Source organism: Tasmannia lanceolata, unplaced genomic scaffold, assembly GCF_043159265.1.
Source record: "Tasmannia lanceolata isolate RefF3 unplaced genomic scaffold, GAP_Taslan_0.1 ptg000018l, whole genome shotgun sequence".
NCBI classification, from domain to species: Eukaryota; Viridiplantae; Streptophyta; class Magnoliopsida; order Canellales; family Winteraceae; genus Tasmannia; species Tasmannia lanceolata.
In genome coordinates this window covers 15,653,860-15,666,441 of record NW_027518695.1, presented here as the reverse complement: position 1 = coordinate 15,666,441, position 12,582 = coordinate 15,653,860, and the positions used below count along the sequence as shown (strand labels likewise).

Here is a 12,582-nt window from a genome sequence, read left to right as displayed (position 1 = left end):
AGATTTCAAGGTTCCACCCCTCTCACAGTAGGACAGTTCCACCGACCCGAAGGAGCACTTGAGCTCCTTTAAATCAACCATGCGAGTCGCTGAAGCAGACAACATCGTCATGTGCTGGTTGTTCCTAACTACTCTAAAGGAGTTTGCTATGCATTTCGCAACGGTGGGAGCCATCCTGCAATAGTAGGATCCGTCTGGCCCTACATCTCAAGGCATTCTCCGAGTTAGGATAATTAGCTAGAAATAGGAATCCCTATTTATTTTGAAGTTTTGAGGACTAGGTATCAATTAGCCCTAAGACTCCTCTGATCAACCCATAACATGATATGCTCTGAAGAACCCCAATTCCTAAGGTTTCTTCTAATCATGGAGGCTTAATCTCCTAATTAATCCCTTCTTTTCATGATCTAATTCCATTTCTTTTCTTTATTTCCAAAAATCCACCATCCCTCGGTTTCCACAGATCATATTATGATCAGAACTCATTTAGGACCCATTAGATTGGAACACGAGATCTTGTGACTGCAATACTCTATGGGTCTCCGAGACCTATGTTGCACCCACTGATTAGTACGTACGGTAGCAAACTCACGCAAGATCAATTTCAACTCTCATAGGCTCTGTTCACTTGTTTTCTAGTAGTAGGAAAAGAAAAGAAAGGAAAAGAATCTGACGTGGAAAACTGGAAAAGAAAGAAAAAGAAACTGTGAGAAAATTCATTTTGTGAGAAAATTCCGTTGCTCACTTGGCCGAGAAAGGAAAAGAAGGTATGCAGGCAAAGTGGTTTTCTCAGGAAAGTGATTTTCTCACCCTTTTGGTGAGAAAAGTTAGAGGGAAAGTGCAAGAAAGTTCGTTTTCCACGTCATTATTTATATTTTCCACCTGTGTAATTATGCTTTCCCGAGAAAATAAGTGAACGGCGGAAAATGTCAAATCATGTCCAATCACGGGAAAATTTGGCTTACTTTCTTCTCCTTTCCTTTCTCAAGAAGGCAAGTGAACAGAGCCATAAGGAATGGCTCAAATTTCGTGGTCCCCACCCTCTAGAACTATAGGAGCCTACTCATTGATTGAGGACACGAAGTGGGAAACTTAGTCCAATGGTGGTCGCAAGACCCGTAAATCCGTGACTCGACACCATATTTGGCTCACTGGAAACTGTGGTCCTAAATTTCCATCAGTTGATGCCCAATTCCAAAGAGAGAAACCCGCAATTCATTTATTCCAATACGAGCCAAAGGGGCTAGCATAAATATGTGACGGCAATGAGCAGTGAAATTCTGACCACTAAGTCGCAACACTGAACATTGCGGCCACAATGCTTAGGACTGCACCCTTTCATTTCCCCTTTCTAATTCAACTCACTCTAAACGACAAAATTAAGATCTAGAGACCAAAATTTTCTTATGATGCCTAACACCTTCCAATCCTATAGGCCCCAATAGATTTCGGTTTCCATCTGGATCAACGTAGAGGATGAAATGAGATTCATCCCTTGGCTCCCTAGTCAAGGGGAGGATTGCATCTACATAATTAAATACATAAAGAACGTCCAAAAGCACCCAAGTGAGGGAGCTCAACGCCAACACCGAGTCCTACAATGTGAACCACTAATTTATGCACATATCTCTCTCTCTCTCTCTCTCTCTCTCTCTCTCTCACACACACACACACACACACACACATACACACACGGTTCCACCCATGTGAGTTACTATTTGACAATAAATTATGGGGAGTGATAAATTGACCCCCATATATCTTAAATCAAGCGTTAGGTTGTGTGAATAGTGTTTAACGGCAGATGAAAACTTTATTTACACGCCCTAACGTTTTACATTAAAAGGGTCGCTTTAAGATATATGGGGTCGATTTAACATGCTCTAAATTATATGAGCATGTCTGCTTGTTCAACATATAATTTCTCCTATTTGACTATATATACAGAAATGTTATCAGCACGACCCTTTTTAGATATTTGCACAAACCCAGCTGTCTTTATTCTTTAATTGGCTCGTGAGCTTTTTGGGAAATTTAATAACCTTTTAACAGTTGTTTAGTGATTGATAGGGAGAAAATACGGTAGGACCGTTAGAGCCCGCCACGTGTCACCCTTATACCAAAATAATCTAATTATGATAAAGAAAAGTATAAAGACAAGTGTTGGGGGAAAACTAAATAAATTTCTCTTTTACTTTAGAGACATGGCATACATGCTAATGCATGGCAAGCACTACAACAAGTGGCAAACATGCTAAAAACTTGCCATGCACAAGGACACATGGCTTATACACCAAAACATGGTGTAAGAACTCTAAGCCTATAAAAGGCACCCCCTTGCTCAATGGTAAGGGGACACTCTTCTTCCTCCCATAAGCATGTTTATCTCTATTAGTTTTGTTTAGATATCTGTGATACCTATACCTGACTTAAGCGTCGGAGAGTGCCCCCGAGTCTCCACTCCGGGGCCCTTCTAACGTTGTTTTCTATGAGCGCAGGCACCCATGAATAGGAGCTCTACCAACCTAAGCTGCTGCTTTTGCCGATAACGCTCGTCCGACGCCCAAATTCGGATTTTGGCATCATCAGTGATTACATCCAAAAAGACAAGATGGGTCAGCCAAAATATCAAAACATGATTCTGCTGATGTCATTTCCCTATAAATATTGATACAGACTCACACCACCACACATAACATTGAGATAAAGATGTCTAACTCGGACAACTCTTCTTACCCTACCCTCTTTCGCCTACCTAACCCCTCACAACCGATTCCTGATCACCCTCGCTTACAATCCCATGAACCATCTCTCAACCTCCCTCTCATAGACCTTCACAATCTAAATCCCTACCAACTTGGAGAAGCTTGCAGAGATTGGGGCTTCTTTTATTTGATAAACCATGAAATCCCTCTCACCCTCTACAACCAAGTTGAAAACCATGCCAAAAACCTTTTTTCCTTCCCATTCGAATCCAAAGAGACCCAATTCACCCACCCAATCTCCTACTTCTGGGGCACTCCTGCCTTGACACAGACTGTCCAAAAAACCAACTGGGTCGAAGGCTTCCATGCCCCTCTCACTCAACTAAAACATGGTGAAGTACTCCAAGAACCCACGTTGGAGTCCTTTAGGTACCCTTTTCTTCTCCCTCTATATTTTGAGTGTTATGATAAAAATGGTGAAACTTGTCTGTTTAGTTGGGATATTTCGTGGGTCTTTTTACTGAACTCTTATTTCTAACAATGGCAATTGATTCTTGTTGTTTAAAGAAGCTTTACTTAACTAATCACTTTCTCTCTCTTGGATATATAAACCTTATCAAAACACATAAGGTGTCTGTTAGAGGATTATGGGCGGCATATGGCGCGAGTCGCTCGAAGAATTTTCGATGCCATGTCGAAAAACCTTGCATTAGATCCGGTAAAATCCGCATCCTACCTATCGGAATCCGATGGGCTTTTACGCGTTTATCGCTACCCTCATTGCGGGGATGAAATCCTGGGCATGGATGCACACACAGATAGTTCAGTCCTTTCCATATTAAACCAAGATGTAGTGGGAGGATTGCAAGTGCTTAGGGACCTCAAATGGGTTGACGTAAAACCAATTCCAGGAACACTTGTTGTAAACCTCGGTGACATGATGCAGGTTTGTATATTATTATTGTGCTTACAATAGTATTTACTGAGATTAATGATGTGTGGATGTATAAGCACGTATTTTGCAAAAAGTATGGTACGGCCCACTCCATATACCCATTCCATAGGATGATCCAAACCGTCCATTTGTTGGTACGCAATGTAAATAGGTTGTGTGCCAAAAATTGTTTCCATAGGATGATCCGAACCAGCACAACCTATTTACGTTGTGTCCCAAGTCCCAACAAATGGACCGTTTGGATCATCCTATGGAGTGGGCCATATCATACGTTGTGCAAAAGACGGGTTTATACAGCCACACATCATATAAAATCTAATTGTTTAGATATTTGATATGCTAATGATTATTTCACTTGTTTGAACAAGATAGGCTATGAGCAGTGACGAATACAAGAGCGTGAAACATAGGGTGAGGGTAAATGAAAAGGAAGACAGGACTTCAATCTGCTACTTTGTCTTTCCCTTGGATGATAGTGTGATTCTCAGCTCAAAGTACAAGGCATTCACGTATAATGAGTTTCGAGTACAAGTGGAAGAGGACATAAAATCTACAGGCTTCAAGGTCGGCCTCGAGCGTTTCTTAGCTCTAGGGCCTGCAAGGAATCATACAGTATGATTTGTTTCTTTCTCAGCTCTTTCTACTAGTTTATTCTGCCTTTCTGCCGACACCCTTGTATTATTATTCTTTATTCATTTGGATAGGGACATTGGGTTAGGCCTTAGACGATGACAATAACTTTTAAATCTTGATGGGACGGGTTTGTATGGCATGAAAATGATACAAAGTTTAGAGTTAGATTAAATAAAGAGATCTCTTGGATCATCCAAGCAAGATTATCTTGGTGTTTTTTTTTCTTAAAATAAAAAAAAAGCCTTGAATTTATCTAGGAACCAGGGGTGTCACCTTAAATTTTATTAATAAGAAAATAATAATTACAAGCGGAGGACAAAACCTTGCCTATAATCCATTATAATATAGGAAGATAATAAAACAAATAAGAAGATAACCCTCTTTACAAAATAAAGCACTACATTATTTGCTGCGAATATAGGGAATACCAAGGTGATCACATCTAACAGCTTCTCTACAATCTTTAAGGAGACTAGTCCGGTTCAAAAAAACTGCATTAATGTTGGTGTCGCAAGCATAATTGGCCAAGCTGTCCACTACAAGGTTTCCTTCCATACAAATGTGAGTGATAGAAAATTCCATAGTAGATAATATCTTCTTTATTTCTCTTACAATATAATAAATGCGCCTTGAGGTACTATATTCAACTTTAATGATATTGACAAAGACAAGACTGTCGGATTCAATCAAGATATTCATAATACCTAAAACAACAGTGTAGCGAGGCCTTCTCTTATTGCTCTAGCTTCAGCTATCATGTTAGTATTCACATCATAGAAGTAGGAAAAAGCAAAAATTACCTTACTATTATTGTTTCTAATAACCCCTTCGACGACTATGCTAGGATTGCCACTTGTTGCACCATTGATATTCAACTTCAAAGTATACCAGGATTATTTCAGTGTCTAGTGAGGAAGAGGATGAGGAAATAATACGAAAACATAGGGTGTCACTAGACCGAGAGAGTCCCGTGGATCCAAAATGTTAATGAACAGGATTTGGACACAATAGCTAGATCTGACTGTATCTATTGGATTGGTATACTAAGGCCCTCAGTCATAGATAGTTTAATTTTGACTCCAATAATAGGTTTTCGACTCACAATCGGTCGTCAAAATCTCAAACGAACATGGCCTAATTAAGTTTTAAAATTATTTTGTATCGTGACCTAGCTGTAGCAACAAATTCCAATGGAGCGTCGTAGAGCCAAGGTACTTAAATATCCTTCATATTTTCATTCATTTATGTCTATTCATGAGGGTATTTTTGTAACATTTCAAAATCCTACTCAAAACCAAAAACAACACTTCAATTCCCCACTTTTAGTTTCGATGACTAGTCTATGCTTTCTATCTTGAGTTTCTTCCCCCCTTTTCTCATTCCTCTTTCCTAATCCTAAGTCCTGTACAATGTAAGTTTGACTGGGACACTCCGCAGTCTGAATTGGAATGGTACTCTATTAGGCACATAAAGTGTATTCGAGATGTACTTTCTTATTGAATGTTCTCTCCATTAGGCATTGCCCGTTTCTGATACTCCCGTTTCTGATACTCTATGTGGCCAATGTGATAAAAAGAGTATTGAAAGTAGAAAGAAAAAACTCTGATTTTATTTCTCTCTATATGTTTCCGGTTACATCAGTATTAGAATATACAGAAGCAACACTAACAGAATACAGAAACTGACTCCTAAAAAACTGGATACTAATCTGATTAGTATCTTTATTTTACTAACAAACTCACACACACATCTCGCTAGATGACAGCTCACTAAGATAAGATAAGTATGAGTATGGCCCTATTCTTTAGCTTCAAACTAGGAACAGAAAACAACTTTAATAAATAAACAAAAGATAAAAACATGTGCAGCAATCGTAAGAGGCACTAATCTTTGACACTCCGCCTTAGTGCTTGCTTACGATCAATCAAACCAAGTGCAGCTCTAAAGAACTCAAACTTCGGTTTTGCTAGTGCCTTTGTGAAAATATCTGCAACCTGTTCACCTGTCCAAATGTTTTCTAATGTTATCTGATGCTCAAGCACTTTCTCCCTAACAAAATGATGTTGGACTTCAATATGTTTTGTGCGAGCGTGGAACACCGAGTTTGCTGCCAACTTGATAGCACTTTCATTGTCACACCGAATAGGAACAGCATACTCAACTTCACAATAGATATCACCAATCATCCGCTTCAACCAAACACATTCTTGGGCAGCCATCGTTGCAGCCACATACTCTGCTTCAGTGCTAGACAGAGCAACACTAGGTTGCTTCTTACTACACCATGAAATCACAGCTGAACCCATATTAAAACAATAGCCTGTAGTTGATCGCCGATCATTGATGTTGCCTGCCCAATCAGCATCTGTGAAGCCAGTCAATATAAAATTTTCACCTTTCTTGTACATCAGCCCATACTCACAAGTATCTTTCAAATAACGTAGAATCCTCCTTGCTGCATCCAAGTGAGGAACCTGTGGATTTTCCATGAACTGAGATATGACACTTACTGAGTATGAAATATCCGGTCGTGTAATAGTCAAGTAAATTAAGCTACCCACAAGTTGTCAGAATTTTTGGGCATCCTTCACTGGCTTTCCTTCATCTTTCTTCAACTTCAGATATGGTTCCATAGGAGTAGTTTTTGGCTTCGCCTCCCCCATGCCAAAACGTTCTATCATACCATTGGCATATCTCTTTTGAGATACAAAGAACCCATTTTCTGTCTTCTCAACTTCTAAACCAAGGAAGCATGCAACTTCACCAAGATTTTTCATTTCAAATCTGACTGACAAATCATCCCGTAGGCGAGATATTTCTGCATCATTGTCTCCAGTGATAATCGTGTTGTCTACATACAAAAGTACTAACACATGCATCCCCAATTCCTTTTTCACAAACATGCTTGAATCTGAATTTGAAACTTTGATGAAGTTGCATGCTTGTTGGAGAAGATCATCCTTTATCACATGGTATCAAAGCCACGGTTGAGGTTTTGATTCTTCTTGACTATCAAGTGCAGGTGTTTACTTGTTGGAGAAGATCATCCTTTATTTTAGATTCATCACTCAAAGTTCTTGCTCGTTGAGATGGATCTAAATGGTGGCGGAAACAGCTCTACACAATATGGCTTAGAGAAGCTTGTAAGTACAAACTACAAGTATTGGCGACTCTGCATGGAAACGTACCTCCAAGGTCAAGATTTGTGGGACCTTACTTCAAGAAATGACAATATTCCTGAAGAGATTCCAGAAAATGTTGAAGCACGAAGGAAGTGGAAGATCAAATGCGGAAAACCTATGTTTGCATTGAGAACTTCAATTTGTAAGGAATTAATTGATCATGTGCGAGAGATTAATACGCCAAAGGAAGTGTGGGACACGCTTGAAAGGCTCTTCAAAAGGAAGTACACGTCCAGGCTGCAATTACTCGAAAATGAGCTAGCGGGGCTGATTCAAGGTGATATGTCAATCTCACAATATTTCTTAAAAATTAAAAACTTGTGTGCAGAAATTTCAGAATTGGACGTGGAAGAACCAGTCAGTGAGGCTCGATTGCGACGTTATCTCATCTGAGGCTTGAGGAAAGAATACATGCCATTTGTCACTTCACTCCAAGGGTGGGCAAATCAACCACCCATTATTGAATTGGAGAATCTACTCTCCAACCAGGAAGCATTGGCTAATCAGATGGCAGGTCTAAAGGTGTCTGAAACTGATGATGTTCTTTTCTCTAAAGGAAAGGCATGGAAGGAAAATTCATCAGGTGGAACTTTAGAACATACACCAAAAGACAATTTTAAGCAAAAGAAGTGCTACAGATGCGGGAAGCTTGGCCACATCAAGAGGTTTTGCCGTGTGAAGCTTGAAGATGGAAACATGAACACTGATTGTGTTGTTGAAAGAGATCAGCCACCACAATGGGACAAATGCTTTTCCAGTGTAGTAGTTGGAAAGCAATTAGATGCAGCCCCTCTTTCGGATTCAATTAAAGAATTGGTTGATGCCAATACTTCCATTAATTATGAGAAGGAATGGATCATTGATTCCGGATGTTCGCATCACTTGACCGGAAATGATTCAGTATAATGGAGACCGAGCAATCGTCACAGCAGACAATTCGGTACATCCAGTGGAGAAAGAAGGTAGTGTGAATGTCAAGACTAGTGCTTCTGAGGATGGAGATATTGTTTTGACAAGTGTCTATCATGTGCCGGGGTTAAAGAAAAATCCGGTTTCAGTTTCTCAAATAACTGAATCTGGAAAGTATGTTCTTTTTGGGCCAAATGACGTGAAGGTCCTAGACAACTTGAAGCAGGTGGCTGGTGATGTTCTTTTCACTGGGCAAAAGAAGAAATCCTTGTATGTAATGTCTGCAAGTGAAGCCTATGTGGAGAAGACCTGTCAGAACAATGGTGCAACAGTTTGGCATGCTAGATTGGGGCATGTTGGCAACCAAATGTTGAGAGAGATTTCCTCTAAAAGATTAGTGGACGAGATCCCAGCTCTTAAAAATATACAGCAAGATGTAGTTTGTCAAGGATGTCAATATGGCAAATCTCCTCGTCTTCCATTTCAGAGATCTTCAACTCGAAGATCTAATCCACTTAAGTTGATTCACTCAGATTTGATGGGGCCAACCAGAACACCAAGCTATGGTGGGATTCGATACATGATGGTGTTTGTGGATGACTTCTCTATATTCACATGGGTGTATTTTTTGAAGAAAAAAAAACGAGGCATTTTCCAAGTTTCTCGAGTTTAAAAATTCAGTGGAAAAGGAGTTCGACTTAAAGATTCGATGCTTGAGGACTGATAATGGAGGGGAGTATATGTTGAATGAGTTCTCTAAATACTACGACGATCATGGTATTCGCAGGCAAATGACTTGTCGTAAAACCCCACAGCAGAACGGGGTTGCTGAATGGAAGATAGCACATCTCTCCGAAGTGAGTTTGTCTTGGCTGCATGACAAGAATCTTCCTCGCGAGTTATGGGTTGAAGCAATGCGGTGTGCATGTCACGTGGTCAATCGGCTACCCTCATGGCTAGGTAACAATAAATCTCGTTTTGAGTGTTTATATAAAGTCAAGCCAAATGTGAGTTACTTTCGTATATTTGGTTCTATATGCTTTGTTCATGTTCCAAAAACTGATAGAACTAAGTTAGATCCTAAAGCAAAAAGGTGTGTCTTTATTGGTTATGATCCACATCGGAAAGGATGGAAGTGTATGGATCCAGAGACAAAGAAGTTTACTGTTTCTCGAGATGTTGTGTTCGATGAGATTTCGTCATACTATATTACACCAAAGTCCGTTCCAAGAATCATTGAAGATAGCGGTACATGGGAAAATCAAGAAGTTTCTTCAGAGATACAACCAGCTTCTCATGGTGCCTCAATGAATCAAGATGAGTCTACGGAGAGGGGGAGTAATGATTTTTCTGCAAAACAGGGTGTTGTCCTCAAATTCAGTGAACAACGAGCAAGATGTGTCTGCTTTACGAAGGTCCATCAGAGAGAGAAAACAACCTGATTTCTTTAAAGACTATGAGGTACATCTAAATCATTGCTCAGTGACATCTTGTTTCTTTATGGGGTCACTTGAGTGCAATGAGCTTTCATGCTATGATGAAGCAAAAGGAGTCACAGAATGGGAATTAGCGATGCAAGAAGAAGTTTCGGCCTTGATGAAAAACAGCACCTGGGATCTAGTTCCAAAACCAAAAGACATTGAGCCAGTCACATGTAAATGGGTGTACAAGCTGAAAAAGAAAGCAGATGGATCAATTGACAGGCATAAAGCTCGCTTGGTTGTTCGTGTTTTTTCACAACATTATGGGCTGTACTACGAGGAGACATTTAGTCCAGTTGCAAAAATGGTGACAGTTAGAGCAATTATTTCCTTGGCTGCACACAAGGGATGGAAGCTTTGATACCATGTGATAAAAAGAGTATTGAAAGTGAAAGAAAAAACTCTGATTTTATTTATCTCTGTATGTTTCCGGTTACATCAATATTAGGATATATAGAAGCAACACTAACAAAATACAAAAACTGACTCCTAAAAAACTGGATACTAATCTGATTAGTATCTTTATTTTACTAACAAACTCACACACACATCTCACTAGATGACAGCTCACTAAGATAAGATAAGTACGAGTATGGCCCTATTCTTTAGCCTCAAACTAGGAACAGAAAACAACTTTAATAAATAAACAAAAGATAAAAACATGTGCAGCAATCGTAAGAGGCACTAATCTTTGACAGCCAATTTAACATTATTAAGTTATTAATATGTATGTGGCAGAGAAAGACCGGCTACCACCTACAAGCAATAAGGGACGTTACCTACAAGTCTACAACCAATGAGGGACGGCCGCAAGGGATGATTTATTAGCCTAATAGGCAAATTTCAAACACAGTGAGAATGTGAGTCAAACGGAATGATTTCCGTGATTAGTGTACATTTTGGACTATATGTAGGTTCACAATAATGAGTTTTTATATGGTGTAAGCCACTATGGTCCAGTATTTTCGAAAAATACTGTACGGCTTACACCATCGGATGATCCAAACCGTCCATTTGATGGCCTACAATGTAAATATATAGCGCCCCAAAAATCATTTCCATATAATGATTCCAACCCTTAGATCTATAGAGGTTTCCATAATATGCAGTTCCTTAATAGATGTAGGGCTAGGATCATAGTATGGAAATGATTTTTGGGGCACAACTACGTTGTGGCCCATCAAATGTACGGTTTGGATCATCTTATGGTGTAAGCCATATAGTACTTTTGGAAAAAATACTGGCCATACGGGCTCACACCATATAAAATCTCCACAATGATATAAAAACTAAAATAAATTGCTCCCCAACTAAAAACACCGAAGTGTCTCCTTACACCGCCACCCCCTCTCTCACCATTTGATTAAACAAATATTCCAAAGAAATAAATTTCATGGTTATCAAACATGGCCTTAGTGCATGTTTGGCATACTGTTTAAAACACCGTTTGGCATACTTAAAACACCGTTTTAGGGCCAAATGGCCGTTTGGAAGTGTTTGGGTGCACAATCACTATTTGAAACGCCGTTTGAAACACCGTTTTGAACCCTCAAAACAGTGTTTTGTAAACGGACCTCCCCCCTCCATTTGCAAAACGTCATTTTGAACGGAGTTTTTGGGTTGTGGGTTTTTACGTGTTTGCCCTCACCAAAACCCAATTTTACGTATATGAGTGCGATTTTATGCGTTACGTCAAATACTAAAAAAGTGGGGGTATTAATATCATTCTTGAGGACACAAATTTGTTAAATTGTTAATATTTAATTCAAAACCAAAGGACTGCTGATATCATTATATGATCTCTTAATTTTGATTTTTTAAAGACAAAAGAATTAAAAGAAACCCTAGTTTCTTACTTTCTTCATCTTCTTTGCAAAGTTGCATACCCTCTCACGCCTCACTGCCTCAGCGCCTCCACTCGTCCGTCAAATCCGACCGTTAAGAAGAAGGAGAAGAACCCCAAAGGTATAGCCATTCTTTTTTTTGGCAATGATGTTTAATTTTAATAGTGTTTGAATGAGATCCTAATGACCTTTTAATATTGGGCCTAATGAGAGAGTAATTGAGTTACACTGAAGCCAACCAAATAATGCCCTTTTGCGTCATTTTACAACTAAAACTCCGTTTGGGGCATTTGCAACCAAACACACAATACCTCCGTTTGCCGTTTAAAACGCCGTTTTGATCTGGCCAACCAAACATGAAAACGCCGTTTGGCAAAACGCTGTTTTGCAAAACAACGTTTTAAATGCTATCTCAAACAGTACGCCAAACACAGTCTTTCTAATATGAACTTAGTAATTCTTACTACTAGTACTAATTATATGAGTTATACACCCTCCTTCCATGCATATCGCACAAGGTTTTCCGCTAGTATGCATGTACGTAGAGTCACCTTGTCCTTAGCAATGACAAAAAAAAAAAAGGAAGAAAAACCAAGGGAAGGAAAAATGGCTGTAAAACGACAGCACAGGGCCTTCACGATTATGTCTTGGTATAATAATGTACTGAAGCGATGTCCTACAAGATTCTCGCGAAACTTGAAATTTTGTTTTTACCCTTGTTTACAAAATTTCCACCGAAATTTTAGACATTTCCATGGAAATTTTAAAATTACAAAAAATTTAATACTAATTTTACATGATTTTGCCACCAAAATCGAAAATTTTCAATTTCTGTGGTGACCTAAACCGAAATTTAAAACCTTGGCGCGGAGA

General features: G+C 39.3%; 2 protein-coding genes across 2 annotated transcripts; both read left to right on the top strand.

The window, feature by feature from the left end:
* Nucleotides 1-2,391: 2,391 nt before the first annotated feature.
* Nucleotides 2,392-10,329, top strand: LOC143850782 (gibberellin 2-beta-dioxygenase 8-like). The gene is made up of 4 exons (XM_077360036.1): nucleotides 2,392-3,134; nucleotides 3,336-3,651; nucleotides 4,033-4,272; nucleotides 7,316-10,329. Exons 1-4 carry the CDS (start codon nucleotides 2,710-2,712, stop codon nucleotides 7,379-7,381), a joined length of 1,047 nt encoding a protein of 348 aa, XP_077216151.1. The 5' UTR covers nucleotides 2,392-2,709; the 3' UTR covers nucleotides 7,382-10,329.
* On the top strand, nucleotides 7,383-7,868 carry LOC143850093 (uncharacterized). Its single transcript, XM_077359403.1, has one exon. The coding sequence runs from the start codon at nucleotides 7,383-7,385 to the stop codon at nucleotides 7,866-7,868; it is 486 nt and encodes a 161-aa protein (XP_077215518.1).
* Nucleotides 10,330-12,582: the final 2,253 nt, after the last annotated feature.

What these genes read in the sequence shown, in the direction of transcription:
- LOC143850782 (XM_077360036.1), top strand. Translation starts at nt 2,710, where the DNA reads ATGTCTAACTCGGACAACTCTTCTTACCCTACCCTCTTTCGCCTACCT. An exon ending in ACCTCGGTGACATGATGCAG is followed by an intron (nt 3,652 to 4,032) that starts GTTTGTATATTA and finishes TGAACAAGATAG; the next exon opens with GCTATGAGCAGTGACGAATA. An exon ending in GGCCTGCAAGGAATCATACA is followed by an intron (nt 4,273 to 7,315) that starts GTATGATTTGTT and finishes TATCAAGTGCAG; the next exon opens with GTGTTTACTTGTTGGAGAAG.
- LOC143850093 (XM_077359403.1), top strand. Translation starts at nt 7,383, where the DNA reads ATGGATCTAAATGGTGGCGGAAACAGCTCTACACAATATGGCTTAGAG.